Source organism: Botryllus schlosseri, chromosome 15 (genome assembly GCF_051294905.1).
Source record: "Botryllus schlosseri isolate E-star chromosome 15, Bs_hap1, whole genome shotgun sequence".
Lineage (NCBI taxonomy): Eukaryota > Metazoa > Chordata > Ascidiacea > Stolidobranchia > Styelidae > Botryllus > Botryllus schlosseri.
The window spans coordinates 8233422-8254069 of NC_137250.1; the positions used below are offsets into that span (position 1 = coordinate 8233422).

At 41.5% G+C, this 20648-nt stretch overlaps 2 protein-coding genes across 4 annotated transcripts; both read right to left on the minus strand.

Moving 5' to 3' along the window:
* Positions 1 to 593: 593 nt before the first annotated feature.
* On the minus strand, positions 594 to 7455 carry LOC145458118 (fibrinogen-like protein 1). The gene is made up of 10 exons (XM_080336450.1): positions 6165 to 7455; positions 6025 to 6090; positions 5823 to 5961; positions 5621 to 5760; positions 5379 to 5558; positions 2885 to 3051; positions 2748 to 2825; positions 2465 to 2682; positions 1878 to 1979; positions 594 to 1814 (listed from the first exon to the last, which is right to left on the minus strand). Exons 1-10 carry the CDS (start codon positions 6186 to 6188, stop codon positions 1570 to 1572), a joined length of 1359 nt encoding a protein of 452 aa, XP_080192576.1. The 5' UTR covers positions 6189 to 7455; the 3' UTR covers positions 594 to 1569.
* A 150-nt stretch (positions 7456 to 7605) lies between these two features.
* On the minus strand, positions 7606 to 20461 carry LOC145458119 (fibrinogen-like protein 1). Of its 3 annotated transcripts, XM_080336452.1 has the most exons (10): positions 18975 to 20461; positions 16882 to 17056; positions 12537 to 12653; positions 11699 to 11764; positions 11439 to 11636; positions 10628 to 10695; positions 10484 to 10568; positions 9290 to 9515; positions 8820 to 8959; positions 8390 to 8754 (listed from the first exon to the last, which is right to left on the minus strand). In XM_080336452.1, exons 1-10 carry the CDS (start codon positions 19074 to 19076, stop codon positions 8633 to 8635), a joined length of 1299 nt encoding a protein of 432 aa, XP_080192578.1. In that variant the 5' UTR covers positions 19077 to 20461; the 3' UTR covers positions 8390 to 8632. The 3 variants fall into 3 exon arrangements, with proteins under 3 accessions (XP_080192577.1, XP_080192578.1, XP_080192579.1); XM_080336451.1 differs by lacking the exon at positions 18975 to 20461 and having other exon boundaries at positions 7606 to 8754; positions 16882 to 18172; XM_080336453.1 differs by lacking the exons at positions 8390 to 8754; positions 18975 to 20461 and having other exon boundaries at positions 8826 to 8959; positions 9285 to 9515; positions 16882 to 18182.
* Positions 20462 to 20648: the final 187 nt, after the last annotated feature.

Below are 20648 nucleotides of genomic sequence, written 5' to 3' on the forward strand. Positions count from 1 at the left end.
AGGTGTCGAATCGAGTTTGAGTAGTCTTTGAAATCAGACCCCACCTGCCCTATAGGCGATGTAAAAAAGGAGGCACGCACACTGAAGGAAATGTGAAAGAATATAATACAAAAAGACAAGCGGCAAAATGAGGTGGCATACGGAAGACGAAATCGGTTATGTCAGGTCGTGGTCCGGTAAACCTGAGGGATGACTAGCATTTAATCAGTAGAAATTGCTTGTATTTCGACTTGGATGTGGACATGCTCGACGACTGTCGGATAGCCTGCGTGATACTGTTCCACACTGCAGCAACCGGGATGTAGCACATCATGAAAATTGCAACTATTTGTCATTGTTATATAATAGAAAAGTTCCATCTCGCAAACTCGAAAACAAAATCACAGGCGATGGACAAAAAAGTGTCCGACCTATCGGCCCAACATAACTTCTACAGACTACTTAGTACTCTTCAGATCGCATTTTCTACTTCAACCTCAAGTAGTTTTTTTCAATGCCATGAAATTCGCTACTTCTACTTGTAATTGAGCAGGGATTCACTTCACTACATCTATAAGTACGTGTCCTCAACGACTATATTTTACCACCTCTGGTTTTTCTATCAGAATGTGTATGTATGACACGATAAAATGGATACAATATACATGTCCGACAACATGTTACTCAAACCAATTTTCTGTGAATCTCGATTCTATACCAGCGAGAAAAAGCGTTGGCCTATGGATGTCTTGATTTTCTCACAAATTCAGGTTTTCCGCGCCATTTTGATGTTCCTTCTATTGTGCTCGGGCACACTCACTGTCAAATTGATTGTATGAATATATTTAAGAGATAGTTCAGTCCGAATTCTAAATATATCTCTACAATTACGTATAGTAAGTCCGAATATATACTTCTACGATCTTAGCGAAAAGACAGTGCATTTACACCATTGTGCAACCACTGATATACGTTTTCCACTGCCTGCTGGCACCGCTCTGTTCGTGAATCAATACACCAAAATAGATTTACTTCCCGTAAAACAGTGGTTCTTCACATTTACTAGGATATTGAACTAATCTGTAAGCGTTCTGCGTTCCCAACTTTTTGTCTGGTCACAAAAACAAAAATATACCATACTACACATCTATAATAATATATCACTATAGGATAGGCCTACTGGCGCACAAAATGAACCGTGCCTCAACAACAACGTCAAAAGAATAAAATCATTGAGACATGATTTTGACACATAACAAACGATTATGATTAGTATTTACTGCAGATCAGTGTTACTTCTATGCTGCATGAGTCGTGTGTGTGTCCTGGCGTCCATCGAACCCCTGAGACTGACTCAGCGAACCCGTGGGGCTCGTGTGAACGCCGGTGAAGAACCACTTCTATAAAGCCGATTTCTGGCTACACGCTATCCTGAGCACCTTTAACAATATGCGCACTTCACGGTATAGCCTATAAATTTAGAACTTTCAGCTGGGATGTTCGCGATCTAGATATCATTATGATTCTTCGATCTTCGTGTGCCATGATCGCTACATATATTTACATATTGGACAACAAATAAACGCTTCGTTAATTTCGGTGATATCTTAAAATTCGTCTTTGTTTTCTCCTGCGCGCCGAACTTCTCCTCCACCGCCTTGAAAGTCGCCTTATGATTTTCATATCATTCATCTTTCGTCGTCTCGCAATCTCTTGCCTGTCCGGTAGAATAGGATTTTGATCCGGCCTGAAAGCAAGCGGCCTGACTTTCATCGTCGATCCTTTGAGCGATTCGTGGCATCCTCGCCACGTATTCCAGATGATCCCGTCGCTTACTGTGTGAAATTTATGGTATTTGGAATGTATAAGATTAGTCGAACAGTCTATTTGCACTGTACCTTTCGCAGTGCCGACAGGAAGCTGTTGTGTAGTACGTTTACGTATGCCATTCAAATTGGCCGAGAAACAGTCGCTGTACCACCAACCCCCTCTTCCGTGATCTGAAATGAATTGTTGGGTTCAAGACCACTCGAAAATCCCGCAGGATATGGTATCAGCCGTGAATCGATAAAAAATAAATACACGTGAAAATTTTTGGCAGGCCCGCGCGAGTTGTTGATATTTTGACATTTGATGGAGAGTTGCCGAATGCCCACCCTCGTAGTCTTTTATACAACCATTGGTGGTCAGTGTAGTCAGCGATCTCAAGTATAGAACTTTATATACTCGATTACAAGAAGAAATATATATTTCACACATGAAAGGGATGCAATGTTACCTCAAATTAGTAAAACCATGAGTAGTCGAAAAACATGCCCACTGGAGTACGCCCTGGTATAGGTAGGCAAAATCTACTTCAGTACTGTGAAAACGTAGAAGTACTTCGTTTCTGACCACATATGTTTACGGCAATAGTTACTTTGTTGTGAAAAACTTCTGATAATATAAAGATATTACATCAGCCAAGGTATAATTATTCGATTACCGGCACAATTTCCCTGAGTGCGGTCGTTGTCATGGTCTTTTGTGGTAAACTCTACCCCGCGATGACCAGCTGCGACGATATTCGGAGTTGTGTTGTTGGAACATACGCTCTGTGTGTTTGTTCCTAAGGCATCGCCCACGTTGCCCGCTGGGTCCGCTAAATATCCATCAATGGCTTTTAGCTTGTATCCATTCATTTCATCATCGACGGCGAAATATCTTTAAAACCAATGCTGCACGATAATACGAACATATTTGCCGTAACATGCAATGACTTAACATACCTATATATCGCAAATCTATCCACACCATCCCACGATAACAAGTCGATTTTCAGTTCTGTCAAGTTTTGTCGTGTCGACCTGCGTCAAATTTGTAGATGAATGCATCGTATATTCTTGTGTTGGAAAGATTCGCTTACATGTGAATGTATTCATTTCCTATCCAGTATTCCCAGTTTTTGTTATGTTCCTTCTGCCCGAAACCCCATTTGTAGTCCTCCCAGTTGCGGTCAAAATCTACCTGCCCGTTGTATCGTCGCTGGATAACTGTCCAGCCTCCACCGCTGTCCTTCATGTCGCAGTAGACCTTCGAAAGGTCGTTGTCGGAGTTACAATTTCACGTCGACGCGATTTTCAAAACGGACTTATCGATACTCCATGAGTAAAACATGTACGGATTTCAATAATACAGTACACAGCACGGCACGACACGGTGCAATTATTGCTAAAACCCAGGGTTGTAACCAAGTCACATGGTTCCGAGTCACGAGTCAATCTTACTTTTGAGGTTTTGACTCGAGTCAAGTCGAGTCATTTTCAGTTCATCACCGAGTCGAGTCCGAGTCCAAGTCCCCGTTTAAAGGGTCAAGTCCGAGTCATGGTGTTATGACTCGAGTCCGAGTCCGAGTCACAGTATTGAAGTCACGTTCAACTCATGTTTTCAATCCTGCTTGGGTGATGTCGAATTCCGATGCTACAGATCGACAAGACAGGCCAATATGATAATTCTACTAATCTTAGAACTTAAAATCAAATATCTGTCTTGTCATGTCAGTCCGATATACATCACAAATATAAGCATTTAGTTTTTTTTTCGATCACATCGACGACAGCTCATAAATAGCTGATGGAGCCAACGAATTCACGTCTACATGCTATCTGATATAGAACCAACGAATTCGCGTCTAGATACCAGCTAATAGAGAATCAACAAATGCATGTTTATGTCTGGAGAGGTATTTTCACCAGGCCAGCATGCTGTAAAAGCGTGCATGCAGCTATGTGCAGTGACAAAAGAACGGATACATTTTGATATTACTAAAGGTTTTCCCAATTGCATTACAGACTACATCGCAGTTACAGCATTGGAGAAATAATTGTACAACGGAGCTGTTCAAAATCATTTTTTCAAATTTTCCGAATACTTCTTAAAATTGTACATAGTAATTGTACATAGTAAAGTCATGCTCATGTCACATCGATAGGATTATTTATCAGCCTAATGCCTGTGCGCAATGCATCACTGAGCTATATAAACACCGCACACCTGCTGGTATCCAACCGTTTATGGTCACGACTCCATTTCCAATATGAAAATGTTCCGTGGCCCAACTCAAAATTTGATAGGCTGATTACTAATTAAAGGTCGGCACATTTGCCCAGACTTATCCACGGCATATTTGGAAACTGATTTGATTGCATTCAACATCTTCACGAACCCAACAATAAAGGCAACTTACCCCCAGGTTTAGAACCTCTATCTTTGAATAAAGCATTGAAACGGCGTAAACCGACTCTACGAATATACCGTTATCTTGTATTTGTAATTGCGATTACAATTAGACTTATTTCTGTAAATGAATGTTATTTTTATTTATCTTTGATCGCAGTTTTTGCGAGGGTGGTAGTCCCCATATTAAAGCCGACACATGTGATACTAAATCGCGCGTAGCGCGAACAAAAATTTCACGTAGCATAAATCTACCCAAACATAATATTGTTTATATGGATTTAGGAAAAAAATACGAGCTTGCTTCAAAATTCCAGACAGTTAGGCATATTATCGAAATTCATCCGGGATGCAGTTTTAACAGTGAAATTCCGGACATGTCCGGGAAATTCCTGACGTCTGGCAACCCTACCTTAGAATATACCCACCTCTAATGAATACACGTTCCAATGGTGCACTAGATGCAGGAATGGACAAGCATTTTTGAACCACACTGAAGAGCTTCAAATCCACACAAGAGCTTATCAGTCTAGCTCTTCCAAGCACTTGACCATCTGAGTCATTGCATTGGCTCTAATTGAACTTTGCTTCGATTGTTTGCTTGTATAATAGAAAAGTCTTGAGTACATTGATTGCGGAGGATCTATTACACCTTTATCACTGGATTATTTTGTGCAGTGCATTGCTAATATGTACCATTGTCTGTTGTTTTTACGGCCGCATATCTGATATCAGACGAGTGCATCGGAAGCAGTGGTGACAAATAGCGATGGCGGCAGAATTCGTCAGATGCGTTGATCTAGCCATTACGATTTGCAAATTTCTTCATCTTCAAGTCATATAAAATAAGCCGAGTCAATGACTTGGGTCGAGTCATGCGTAATGACTCGAGTACAAGTCGAGTCAATCCAAATATTGACTCGAGTCGACTCGAGTCATTTTCCCATTTCAAGAAAGTGACTCGAGTCAAGTCGAGTCACAAAAAAATCGTGACTCGAGTCGAGTCATGACTCGAGTCATTACAACCCTGCTAAAACCTATTAATTATCTTAGCCATATAGGCCCCTACTGCTATCTTTATTCATTTATGCTTCGAGAGGTATAATACTTCATAGGTTTCAGTAAGTTCTAAAGAAGATATATATTTTGAGTTCAGTAATAATTCCGTGTGCTCAATCACATACTTTGATTAGTCTGTTTGATCCCATTGGACGAATGAAGTAGAAACCATTCTTTCTACCGCCTTTGCTGTGGATTTCGGCGCAATTTCTCCCAGTTAAAACCGGAATTCTTTTGTCTCCTCGTGCGAATTTTTCTCGGTAAGCACGACTCTTACAGGAATAGTCCAGGGAAAGGGATTCGACCTGCGAAATACTAGCTATGTTAATCATATCGAGCGACATCTGCTGCGTCATACACAACTTACATTCGCAGCTTTGATTGCAGCGTGAAGTTCCTTGTTGAGAGTAGCTGTGCCGGCGATATCAACGTCCGAAATTACTGTATCGGTCTTTCTACTCAACCTTATAACGTCTGCCAATTCCTTCTTTCTTTTCCGGTAGCTTTCTGATACATTGAGCGCATTTGTATGAATTCAATGTGGCTGATGTCATTTTCAATTCCAGTACCGGCTGATGTTTGAATCTGTTTGTGAGTGTTCCTAACGTTATCAAGATCTATCATTGCTGCCTTTACTCTGGAGTTCAATAGCGCCTTCTTTTCCACCTGTATCTTATGAAGGAGTTCCTCAGTTGGGCATGTAGAGTTCTGAAGATCGTACCTAATGCAAAAATACCCCTATGCTTGTCAATTACTTATCAATGTAATTACCCATCTTAAATTCCCACAAAACTCTTGTCCGCTGCTTACTTGAAGAAAGCGCGCCGTTTCAAATAGCTGAAACAGATGTTACATACTAAATTTCTACCCGAAAATGCGGCATTTTACGTAATGAAATAGCTGTCACTTACTAGTAATAAGAGACACATTTCCATTCTATCAAATATTTTGAATTTCTATTTCTCTGAACTGCGTTAATGTCGTGGCAAATAAATAATTCTTACGAAGAGATCAACAAAGATTAGGTCTTATACGTTCATTATGAGACATGAACGCAAATATTTTCGGAAGTTATCTTTACTGTGGATTTTAGAGTACGGGATTGTTTGTTCCATTCTACGCAGCATTCTTTCCGATGACATTTACATGCTGACGTGCTACGTGAAACTGCAAACTAGTGCAATCTGTCAACACATAGTGGGCGCAAAGTCAAAAGATTGAATCGACATCTTTTGATTCATCTCATGTCTGTTTTGTCATAATCAAAATGTACGAATCCAGAGGTTTGATTTTACGATACTATTACTATTACATCTTTTTGTTACATACTTTGTTGCGCCGACCGCCGTTAGCAGGCGATATGTACAAACGTAAGACCTTGGTAGCTTCCGCACCCTATCCAACGGCCACTTGTAAATGAATATAACTTTTTTAATTACACGAGCTTCCGGAGCTCTGCTCCTTCATCAGGTGTTAAAGCGACAGTAACGCAGAAGAGCAATCTTTTTGTTAGTGATTGTTGTTCACTCACTGACATATAGTGGCTTTTTAATTCAGTGTTCTTACTATTTCGCTATATAGGTTGATGTGTCCTGTCTGAATCGTAATGGTCTCAGCGTCTTACTAATTATCTGAATAGAATCTAGGAAGAACCGATAACAAGAAATTGCATTCGCATATACATGATGATACTATTGAACAGGCATAGCAATGGCAGATGAATGTGGAGTTCATCATTGAATACCCCAGGCATCGCCATCATCATTCGCTGCAGTATTTGTATATTTACTCGTAATCCAAAATCTTTATATGTAGGCTATGCATATGAGAGAGTAGAATTATGAGGTCAGGATACAGGATCTTGTATTTTTTGCTTAGCTGCTGGACTGTCCATTATAGGTTTGAGGGTTCAACCTCTGCGATGCAATCTCGTTGTGCCTTTTGAACTCGACTGGGAATTTTGAAAAAATCGTATTAGTCGCGCGGAGTTCCGCTTGAATTTACATTATACAATATTTAATCTCAAGTTCAGCCTTCACAATTTCTTCCCCTGCTGTTCTTGTCGGCTTAGTTTGACTCTGTCGGGTGGCAGGCGATAGTCATTCGCCGGGGTGGTTCTTTTTCTGGTCACTGGTGTCAATGACGTGGTAGTATTCAAATTATCATGTGGAATCGGTTCGGATGTGCCAGCAGCTGATGGCAGGTAGGCCTATGTCAGATCACAGTTTTGTGAACCCGGGATGCCTTCTGCAAAAATAGCTCCTCCAATGAAGCTTGCTATTCTAAAATACAATTCCAAAGGATATCTTGCTCCATTTTCACCACTCCCAGTACTGCCTAATTATTTTGTAGTCCGTCACATATTTCTTTGCAAGAGACTTCAAGTCGAACCACTTTGTTTTTACTCTTTCTGCCTCCAACTTCGGTCCAAAGCCTACGGCATTTATTGTTTCGGTCATTTCCGACCACCTTCCGTCAACCATTGCCTTTGTTTTCGAACCGGATATGTCTCCGGTAAGAACATGATAGTTTTCTTCTACCTTCCCAACGAGCAGATTAACCTCTTCCGTACACCACGACCTTGACATGATGCGGACTTCTTGTCAAAGTTAGTACACTCTTCCGACTGCCTTACTAATTCCCGAAAGTGTCGCGATAGATAGTCGGTTGTCTCGCGAATCCTATTTGGACTTTCGGAAAAAAAGCATTCAGACAAGAATATGCGATTTGAAACCGTGTGGATGAGAACAATTAGGACATTGCCGACAGCGTAGGAAAATTGCCATGTCATATCTGGACTGTTATGCGGAAAACTTTGGTATCGAAAATAGTCTTCAATTCGTTTCAAGCTCATCATTAATCAAGATGTAAACAAATATTAATGCGGGAATAAGCAGCTCATTGATTAACGAAATAAAGTGTGGAAGTTTCCCTAACTCGTCACGAACAGACGTTACGAGTACGAAAAGAATATGTAGGCCCTACTATGCCTTATTTTGAAGACAAATATTCTGTTCAGTTAAGAAAGTCATGAACACGATCACGAATGAGCATGTAATACACCTCGAGGAAGTTCCACTTCAACGCAACTCCAGAGATTTCACCATATAGTGCTTGGCCTTAGATATACGATATGCGAGATAAATAAGGCCACTCTGTATTCGTCGATAAAACACTGAAATTTTACAGTCCACACGATAACCCAAACTCTAAATTCACGCTGTCCAAGTGTCCATTGTTGTTAAAGAGTTATCAAAAGTATATAAGATAGGTAACTGCGAGTCTGAAACTCAAATTCCCGCCAATCACATTATATTTCTTTCAGTCATCAGGTCTCTTTGAAATAACAAACAGTATATAATATCTATTGTGTAGTTCATTACGATCTCCCATCGAAACCATAAGGGCGCAGCTTAATTTCTGTTTTTCGTAAAGAATATTTTCTTCCCCTCCATGATGGCCATATTATTCCCGTGGGTTGTAACCGCGGGTCGAAAGTACCTGGTAATAAATGTACTCGCCTAATAACAATATCCAGCAATAGCAATTTTACCACAATTAATTACCTTCATGATAAAATCCATTCAGGTTCGCCCCCTGACATGAGTCGGCCCACCAGCCTTCGAACGTATTCAGACAAGATTGCGTCAAGTGCAACTTTTTGTCCCGCGAAGAAAATTTCGCACGAGTTTGTGGTCCTGAAATTCTGAAGAACAACATCGGAATGTTTGCGCTTGGTTGATTGGGTCGATGTCTATCGCGACCCGAGTTGTCATCCATAGAGGTAGAGCTCGTTTCACTGTGATGGTGCATCTGCACCGGTATCCGATATAGTGTTTATATGTCCAAGCACGAATAGGTATCATATAGTAAAGGGCTATATATGTGATCACAAGTATTAGTCAACACTTCTAGCAAATTGTATTGCATAGATATTTTTGATAATGATTCCGCGGTATATTCACGATAACGCGGTGGATAATGCTGATTTCAGGGTGTCCTGTTTGTAGATTGGCAACATAAGAAATTACCTTACATCATAGAATCAGAGCAGTTGCTCACATCTTGTTCGTAGTATGACAGTTGAACGGTGTAAAGGTGCTCGGCAGAATTGACTTTGAAGTAGGAGTACTGCGCCACTCTAGTTACGTCATCCCAGTCTGTCATGACGATGCGAATGGTCTGAAACCCAGCTTTGCCAATCTCAACAAGATTCTCATTTCCCAGCCAGAACTCTGTTGAACAGGACGCCTGGCCAAAACCTAAACAGAAAAAGGCAAGTTTAATTCTTATGCGATCAAAATAGCATAAACGGGGACACTTGCACCCTTTTCCGCGAAAATTTGAAATTTTAAAGATTGTGGTGCCTTTCGACCGATTAGGCAATCTTCACATTGCTCTGAGCTCGAACTTTGATTGTGCCTGTATTTCTGATAGGGTATTTCCAGAAAACGAGCAGAATCGTCTTGATAATATGGTTTGTGCCGGCGCTACAATTTAAATTATTCCTGACTTCGACCTGGCAGAATGATTCGAGTGCTCGAATCCGAATCGAGTATATTAATTGTAACGATTCGAGTCGGAAACTGAGAGACGTTTTTCTCAAGCACTGAAACTAAACGCCCTTTTCTCTAAGAGTTTTATTATCTACGAAAATTACATAGTTTCGATGCTTTTTTCCCACCGTGGAAACTTTGAAACCTTCGATTAATCCGGTCGTAAGATCCAAAACATGTAGGACACGTCTACTCGCATTATAGTGCAAATAGCAATTTTCTGAAGAAGTGATCAGTGTAGGGTTGCATTTAAAACAAAAATGAATTCAAGCATACATGTTTGAAACATGGCCCGTTTTACGACGTGCTTTTATGGTTTGTTTTTTGTTTGTTTTTTGGCCATGACGTAACAAGTCTTTAAATGGTGACGTCAGTGTGAAGTGACATTGACTATTGAAAATGCATTGTAAGGATGACTCCTTTGACGAAAAAGGCTTCCGTCACCTGCCTTAAACGGCCCAAAAAATATATTTGAACCAATCCATATCGCATACGGCGACTATATTGGGTGCAAATCGTCCGCGTAGGCTCATACTACCAGTTTTTTTTTTAAAGTATTTACACAACTATTCGTAATCGAATCGTTCATACACGCTCGGTTTTTCTCATCCCTAATCGTGATTCGTTCTGAAATTGGTAACAACTGCGGACTATGACGAGGTTCGATTCATTACCGGCTGCGTACTCTGCCCAGGTCCTGTTAAAATCCACGGAACCGTCAACCCGTCTCTGAACAACAGTCCAACCACCTCCCGAATCCTAAAAACGTTAACCAAAATTAAAGAAATATGAACCCGATCGACGATTCATCGTATTACATCCATGTCGCAGAAAACGTAGAACGAGTTCACGGGCTTTCGCGGAGTGATCCGATATATGCCGCTGTCTTGATATGAAATATTATTGTGTTAGATTCGATCGTCCATCACTGACCAATGAATATGACAACCAGCCTTCTTCAAGTTTCCTAATCAGACTAGCTAGACCCAGTGGTTCCCAACCTGTTTCGACTCTTCGCCCCCTTATCCAGCTCGACACAAATCTATAAACGGGAAGTTCATTCACCTGCTGTGTTTATTCAATTGCGATCGTTGTAGAATTGACTAAAAAGAGTGATTTTTTCCGAGTAGGTGCTCGTAAAACCGGTTCCCGGGTCTACTTTCCGTTGAGTTGACCTTTTTTGCTTCATATCTCACAAGACGTTCTAAAATTATCGCCCGCCCCTATCGCCCCTAAGGTATTTTCTCCCCTTGTTTCTCAAAATCGCCCACTGGGGGCGATATTGTCCACGTTGGGAACCACTGAGTTAGCGCGAAATGTCGGTTATCTAATTTGTGAAAAGTGTCTATGCTCTAATTTTAATTCTAATCCAACTTCTGGTTTTCCTGAAAATGCTACAGGACAACTGCATAGTGCGCCATTCCCATGCTTACGAGAATGAATTCTGAGTTGATATGAACTGAACTTGATTTTCGTTATATATATTTCTAATTATTTATTTCTAATTATTCTATGTCCTAGTTTTTGCGAACTCAGTAATTATAATCCTAATAAAATTTGGGAAAATTCTAATATATTTTGGAGAAGCTGAATATTTTCTAGTTGTGGAACCCTGACTGGATGTGCTACCTCGATGTCCCTTGCTGTGAAGCTCAGCGCAGCTCTTCGCCTGCGGCGCCTCGAACAGCGGACACACCGCGCCATCTTCTGACTCGCGAATCATAGTGGCCGACGCTCTTTGGGCCGCTTTCAAGCATAACGTGTCGTCGTCGCCACAGCCACCGTTGACCCGCGACCCCGGCGGTTCCACGTTTTGCGGCGTTATTTCTAAACGGAATATATCCGGTAAAAGATCACGCCGGTCGGCGGCATATCGATAAGATAGTTACGGTCGTCGTCGTCGTTACAGAAGTTCTGGCAATGATGGCGGATGGTCGCGAGTTCGCGTAGGAGATCTGTGTACATAAGCAATTCATAACTTTATATAAATTGGAAATGGTGAAAGCATGAGTAATGCTCATTGAGCATACGCTTAGCAGGGATGATAATTTTGAGGGAGAGTTTAATAATCAAGTGTCAGCGGTGACGTAGTGAACGTAGATGACGTCACAATCTTCAGTCCGCGGCTATACTTGGCTGGGCGCGAGATGATTTTCACGCATATACACTGTACAGTTGTAGATGGAGGTGGTCTTTAACGGAGTACTCCACCTATACGGAGTACTTGAGTAGATTGTTCCTACTTGCACTAACTTACTCAAGTGCTTCACTTCTTCTTATCAGTTTTTATGGGAAACTAATTCCCTTTTGTATCGTTTGGATATTATTTGCGTACTATTTATGACTGAAGTAGTCATAACTACGAAATTGCCCTTGTGTCGCGGTTACTGAATTTGATTTTTGAGAATTACACCTATTTGTTGTTTTACTAGTCGCTTCTCGTTAGTCGCGAATATGCACGATGCAATTTAGAATGTCGCCACATATTATTAACTGTTAAAAGACTGCGACCCCACCAGCAAACCTACCTTTTGAAACTATACTTTCTTGAGTACTTTTCATGTCGTGATTTTGTAGGCTTACTTTCTCGTGAAGCAGTTTCGACATGTCTTAAAAATCGTAACTTTACTCGTAAATGAAAACAGATTTGGGGACTAACTTCTACTTCTACTTCTACTTGGGTATCAACGTCGACTACTTTAACCAGCTCTGGTTCTATGTCCATACTTTGTAATTCTGAGTTCAGCTGGTCTGTCTTCCGTCGTACAGCGTCGTATTGACGTTTTTGGACCGATACTTCTGCAGAGAGCTTTACCATGGCGTCCCGTAAAGTGGAATTCTCATCTAAAAAGTAAAATAATTCGGACTAAAATTCACGGATACACGACTGCGCACTATATTTTCTCGAACTAAATTATCTCGCTTTACCCTAATTATAGCTCATTGATATCATATTGAGGTATATATCGCGTTGAGCATAATACCTTTGCGGTGATATCGCCCTCTTTACGATGAGAGCTGCTTTGCTTAGTATCTAAATGATTTGGCGATCTTCCGGTATACATAATGAGCATATCTTCCCAAGATATAAAACGAGTACACAGTATGGACATTGGACAGATAGCTGGAATCCGGATACTGTAAATCGGTTGTGCGCCTAATGCATCCGCTTCACAAATTGCCGATAGTCTATCGTTGAAACGCGTCGTCACCTTCGATCTCTTATGTGCCGTAAAAGTATTAGCGTATAATCTGATTGTTGTATTTGTATTTTGTACGTACGATGACTGCAGGTAGTTGATTTGTGTTGACTTCAGGTGATAAAATCAATTTTTTTCGGCAGGCACGCACCGAAGTAATCTGCACGTCTCCTGTAATCGTCAAAGCAAGGGAACGGTCCGAGTACGCGATGCCGAAGACCTGCCGAAGCAATCGACGAACGTGTTCGCCCTACGCAGCCCAACCGGGCCTCATATGCAACTCCCGCAATGTTGTTCATTCGTAAATATTATTCAATAAACCAGTAAAACCCCCTGTTATTTTCATCTTATCATGGCGTACGAAGCGGCGCTCTCTCTTTATCTCGCGCACTCGTCAGCCCAGGCTCCCCGCAGCACTACGGAAATTGCTACCTTCGAGAGACGAACCAGCGTCCCGCGTAGCCGCAACGCATGCAACATTCAACTGCGCCAACTCCTGCACAGTGAATTTAACGTCTTTATACTCCTAGTCGAGGGGGTTGCTTTATCAAACAGAAAGCAAGTAAACGCTACGAATCGTGGCGCTGTTGAGGCTAGTGTTTCGCGCATCAGTAAACTACGAACATCTTTTTGTTGCTCGTTGGTTGCTTTAGGTTTTATGTACCTATAGTCCTACTGAATGAGGTGACTTATCAAACGTAAAATCCATATCAACACTAGAGAAGGTACCAGTGGCGCAATCCGAACCTGAAATCCCACTATTCACGCGGGTCGCATTAGCCCACTGATCTACCGCCTCAGCCTGTTGGTTGCAGTATGTTTTAGGTCAAGGGTCGGCAACCTACGGCCCGCGGGCCGGATCCGGCCCGCCAAGCGAAATCCGGCCCGCGACGAAATAATTAGTTATCACAGTGTTGGGATCAAGTCACTACCTTCGAGTCACGAGTCATTTCGAGTCATTGGGCATTTTGACTCGAGTCAAGTCAAGTCAATCGATTTTCAAAGATGACTCGAGTCAAGTCAAGTCACTCGATTTTTGGAGGTGACTCGAGTCAAGTCGAGTCAAGTCAAGTCACAATTTGACTCAAGTTGTCTTTTCGAAGTATGAGGTATGATAACGTCATTGCATTTTGCTAGCTGTCTGAAATACAGATTGAGTGGTCATTGATTTTGAACCGATGAACGAATATAGAGTTAAATATATATGCAAGAAGGCACTATATCGCTCACATATACGTAGAACTGCTAAACCTCAATTTATAGTTACCAGCCAAGATAGAGAAGAGATACGAATTGATTAGACGCAATACATTACGCACTTACAAATCGATATGATACAATTCGAGCCTGCGCCAATGGTTGAGGACTGTATAAACTATATTCGATTTCAGTTTCAATAAAACAAAACGTTTGGTTAAGGTAAAACAGAGAATGGAAATTACTTTACTATACTAGTTTGCGACAACGTAAGATGTAAGCTTCGATCTCTTCGTTTGCGGTCAATTTATTTGTGAGAGAACAATGGAGGCTCAGTAAAACGCACGATCATTAAATGATTGGTCGCTCTCACGGGTTACACCAGCATTTCGCGAACATTCCGAACATATGCAAGATATACAGTGATTTTGATCGACACCGATTACTTGATGACTTGAAATTGACTCGTGAATTTTGCTCCGAGTCACGAGTAAATCCACATTTCTGATACGCCGAGTCAAGTCAAGTCAAGTCATTTTAGCAAAGTGACTCGAGTCAAGTCAAGTCATACCAAAAAAGTGACTCGAGTCTGACTCGAGTCAAGTCATGACTCGAGTCATCCCAACACTGAGTTATCACAAGAATACGGCCCGCCGTTTCGTAATGAGTTCCAATCTGCAGTGCAGCACTGCTTGGAAAGAATGCGGCATTGCTCCGATATAAAGTATCCTACGTCGTAGTAGTCCATTGTTACGCCATAAAACTGGTGCGAAGGCGGTCGACTAGTATCTCGCACTAAAAGTAGGAGATGGAGAATGTCCGTAGAGTAGACTAGACCAGTACTTATCAAGCAGGTGTATCGCGCAACCGAAGGTATACCATACTTTTTTAAGGGTTTGCCACTCAGATAGGGTGCGACAATAAAGGTGCCGTTCCTCTGCTCAGACGCAATGACAAAATCTCAAACTTTCTCTGTTTCATCATAGATAACTAGCCTCCGTATGTTAGTCATCTGTAGTTTAATTCACCAGAAGACATTTTACGCCAAGACAACAAACCTGAATAGTGTTTTGGACACAATGGTGAAAGCTGATTTTGTCTCACAAACTGAATCACCGACAGTTAGCCTACCTCAGATATTACTAGAAGTAGAGCATCAATATTGCGATGTCTTGTATATGTTCGCGCATTCGAGCAGCGATGCAATGAAATAGCAAGTTCCCTTGAAAATACAAACATCGCCGACTCATAATCTTGTCATCGAAAATGGGTATCTAATCTTGCTTTCGTAGTACATTTAACGTCACATCAAAACAAATTGAATTTGCAACTTCAGGGGGAAACAACTAAATACATGAGATGTTGAGACGCATTCGAAACAAAACTGTGACTCTGGGAAAGTCAACAGTACAAAGAAAATTATATGCTCACTTTCCTATACTGGAGGAGAGTAGGCCTAAACCTAGTACCAGCACTAAACATTTGTAACTGTGATATACGAAATTTAATTACTGAATTTCCACCCGCTTTTCCGACATTCGTTCTGTAAAAAATAAATTCTGACTACTCAGTACTCCGTTTAATGTGGACGCCAATACCATTGCCACAAAATTTCAAATGGGCCCATTTGAAATGCGATGCAGTTGAATTGAATGACAAATTTCATACAAAGAGCATATCGCCGAATGACTTTGACAAAGAGTACGTTCTTGAAATGGGTCTTCATCCCAGCTTGACCAACAATGCAAAGGAAATGGCATCGACTTTTGGTAGCACGTACGCATGTGAACAATAGTTTTGAACAATAAAATTCACGAAGAGCAACCTAAGATCACGTATTCCAACGCCCATTCAGAATATGGTCTGATTCTTGCTTCATCTGACTCGTTACCAGAAGTTGAAAACCTTTCACAAAGCAAGCTGCGCCAAGTGTCACATTTATACTGCGTTGCTGAAGTTTAAATACATGTGTTTTGCTTTTTTTGTTATATGTATGATTGAGATTGCAGCATTGTAGGATAATATACCGACGAGAGCGTTAATTATAGTATTAAGAAAAATTCCGGCCCGCCAAAATGTTGTGCACTCGAAATGTGGCCCGTGACTAGCAGAAGGTTGCCGACCCCTGTTTTAGGTAATTATAGTCCGCCAAGAGTCGGTCGCTTCATGAAACGTAAAATCCATATTAATACTGGGAAAGGCCGTGGTGCGGTGATTAGAACCCGGTACCACAAGTTTCACGTGGTCCGCGTTTGCCAACTGAGCCAACCTCGCTTCCATCAGCCTGATGTAGCTTTCACGTAGTCACTAGTTATAGTCGTACTTTAGTCGGTCGCCCTCCAAAATGTAAAATCCATCTCAGCACTAGAAAAGGTGACAGTGCGGTAATTTAAACCTTAAACTCCCTGTCTCGTACCGGTCGCATTAACCAGCTTGTGTGTAATTATCGGTTAGGTCGCTTTATTAGACGGAAAATACGAATTAACGCTAGGATTGATGGTATCGCTGTGATTCCATCGTGAAACCCCGAATTTCACGTGGATGAAGTTAGTCAAATGCCGCAACGCGTCGCCCTGCTGGTTGCATTACATTTTATGTATCTATCGTCCTGCTTAAGTGGGCCGCTTTTTTCAAATGGAACATACAAATCTGCAAATATGTACTTCTGAACATACCTGATGCTTTGGTGGGGTCGTGCTGGACGTATGTAGCGCTGAGTCGGATCAAATCGCTTTTAACTTCCTGAAGAAAGAAGTCCTGATCTCTCAGATATCTTTCCATTTCATCGTAGAAGCGGTGTACTTCATCCCTGACATCACATGTTGACGGGCAGTACCCAACTTCGAATTCCTGGAGTATAGTAGGAAACGGGACAGTGGAATTGGCTTTCAGACCAGGCCGCACATCAGTGCAATTTTTGTTATCTTCAAAATACATGATGTATATTTTCAACACAATTGACATCAGCCAACAATTGATTATACTGGGGTCACGGGCCCTGCGTTGACAACTTTAAGTCAATGAGTTGAAATCTCTAGCGCCGTGGTTCTTAACCTTGATTCCAGCTCCCCCAGGGGGTGATTTGGATTTTTAATGGGTTGAAAGGGCTCATGGGCGTTATGGGGGCGCTGAAGAAAATGGCGTCGCATTAAATGGTGTGGTAGGACGTATGAATATGATTACATGATGGAACAATCTTTCTATATAGGCTATCCCTGAGTTCTCTGTGTCTTTGTGTAGCTCATGTAATTTTGTGAAATATATGCCGACGATGTCTGCTTCATATTCCCATGAATGCAGTGGTTTACTATAATTCATGTAAAACTTAGTACGCGTACTTTTAGATCGCTAATTCCCGCTAAAACACTCCTGTCACTCTAAGTCGGGTTATTTTTCACAAAATACTTCGAACTAGGTATTGCATCCTGCAGCGCACAGCGTGTCGAAATCGAATAAGCACTGTACCACTGTTGAGAGTGAGAGCCTTTTGTACATTCAAAATTCTTTGAAATTTCTCGGCTAACATGATTATAAGTAAATATTCTTGAAAGCTACAAAATCAAATCATCGTAATATTTGGTCATCCTATATCATTAAGGATGATACTGTTTCGTGTTGTGACCCAAAATCGCATATAAACGTTATGCCTATATAATATGGGTTGCCGTAATAAATTCAATGTGAGCAAAGATATCTACCACATTCTCAGATGATTTACTATAGTCACACAAAGCAATAAAACCATACAATTAACCTCCCCGTATTGTCAATAGCAGAGGTGAATTCGGGATGTACATCGGGCTGGAACCAGATGATATGAGCCCATACCCGATGGTTGATATAGGCTAACAAGCTTGATTTGATCCCGAATATACCACATACAATTATTATATCGTCAATTAGTCGAGTGGTTCGCGGGCACGATTCAAGCGCGAATTATTTCCAATCCAATCCTAGTCCTAAAAATACCGAAAATTGAAAACAGCTGAGATAACCGAGCGAGATAGTGTAATGGTTATGCGTCCGGCTTCTCGAGCGGACGAGGTCGTGGGTTCGATCCCCGGCCGGGTCATACCAAAGACTCGAAAAATGGTATCCGCAGCTATCCTGCTAGGCGCTCAGCAATCACGGATAGCATGAAGGAGAAAAAAAAAACGGGGGCGCAGACTAGATGACCTCATGGGGCCGTATCGCAACTCCGTCGCCAAAGCATCTCGATGGTGCAGGCGAGAAAGAATATCATATCTCTCTCTCTCTCTCAGCTGAATTAGTAATATTAACTGGAAATCATGTTGTGTTGACTAAAAAAATTAAAAAAAAGTCATCACTTTCATTCGACTCCCGAATGTCTCACTCGAGCGTCCATTCTTTCAAATCATTTAGACCGATTTTCTCTTGAGCCTGTCCCTTATCCTAGCTGTAAAAGCTGTAAAGGAGGACGATTGCCAAAATGGAGGACATTTCCAATTTCCTTAAAACGGAGGACAAATCCTTCTAAAGGAGGACGTATGGTAACCCTATCCAATAGTAAGTCCGAACCGGGAAAACGGCCGGACTTTGACCTCTTAGCAATTGTTTTTTATTACAGTCTTTAAAATACATCATCTGGGGGCGACAGACCTATAGGATATTTTTGAAAAGATTAAGAACCATTGCTCTCTCTCTATTTCGTTAATCCAGTTGTATCGGGACTCCGATGTCACGTGCCGCAGAGGTCTTGCTGAATTACAAAGATAAAGATTCCTAAATATGACACAATCCTCCCTACCGTTCGGACTTCGCAATCGTCAGGTTGCACCATATCCGCCTGAATTTCCACATGTAGACACACCAAGAATATCGAAATACGCAAAATCGAAAAACGCATCATATTCCTCTTTTCGTAACGATCGACTAATCATATTGAGAGTTGTCGGTGTGCAATACGCTGTCTTACTTTACGCAGACTTGATGGGCGATGTGAAGTTGATGACATGTTAATAAATTTGTTTTAGATTAGTCCGCAGACAAGGAGCCGCGATGTTCCACCCAATATTGACATTTTAAGACAGCGTCCGTATTATCTAGTCAAGCCATGACACAACTCACGATGGCCCCTAAAATTCCACTACGCCTTATTTGTTGTTCTTCGTTGAAAGTGCAGACAAATAATAACCAAACCAACTATGTTCAAAGTATTCGTGGAGCATTCGGATCCAACAAAATCTCGCTGCATATTCGGGGCATTTCTAACCTTGCCGAAGCGTTGAAGATCGAATAACGTTCTTACAATGTAGCCTATCTGTGCAGAGTAGATATGACGGATGGATCAGATATTCTTGTTAGGAAGAAGTCTGGAAGTTTGCTGCATTGTTTGCGAAAGGCGAACTACATGAGCTGGTAATTGCATGTGAAACGATCTTGGACAGACCATGCTCGCAACACATGTCTCTATCTTGTGAATGAGTATTTAATATATTATCGCATAGCAGTCTCCTTATTTATATAGTGCAGAGTATAATCAATGTTCATTGTTCATGTTCATTCATTAGTTAAGGATGAATTTATGTATTGTAGGCCTATATGGAAATGTTCAACAGCACCGTATGCTCTTCCATATAGATACAGCACATAAAGACAAACGATAGCCGAAACAGCATGCTATCATTTACAGCCGCAAAGCCCAAAAGCACGCTCTCTGTGTGAATGAGTTGAGAAAACGTAGAACGTATATTTGAAGGGTAATTGAATATTGCAGCAAACTGCGTAAATTCTGATTGAGAGGCTACATAAGTCAAATATTGTCGTTCGAACGAGCGGCCACAGTATGCTCAGTGTTCACTGGTCTGAGTGCGCGGCCACAGAATGTCAATTGTGAATGAAACACCACAGTATGGGTATGATCTCTGGTTCGAGCTGGAGTTTATAAAGTTTAAACGAGAGGCCACAAGTATGCCGACTGATCTGAGTGCGAGGCCACAAGATGTCAAAACTGTGGACGATACGCCTCAAAAAGCTCTCCGATGTTAGTCTGATGCCACAGTATGCCCTCTGATCCGACCGTGGCGCCACAGACACGAATGCTCGCGTTTATGAGAAGCTTCAGAATGCATATCAGTTCGAACTTCGAATGAGCCTCATAAAATGAGCGGTTTGAACGCGTGATCACCAAAGCGTCAAAAATTCCAACGATGGGACTATAAAAAGGGAGAATTGCAATCGCCGGTTCAATCAACTTCGAATATTTTTTGCTCTTCGGACCTGACTACGCCCGTGAAAAGCAACACCGTGACACGAGTGGCCTTTCCGTGACAAGAGAGGCAAATCTCCACTACACAAGCCAAGTCAATCCCCAATGCTCGTTGCCAACACCCAGCGGATTGCATATCAATCCCAGCCATTTTATGTCCGTCGGAGAGAAGTTGTAAAACATGAATAAATTTCGTGTATTTGTACGTTGAAT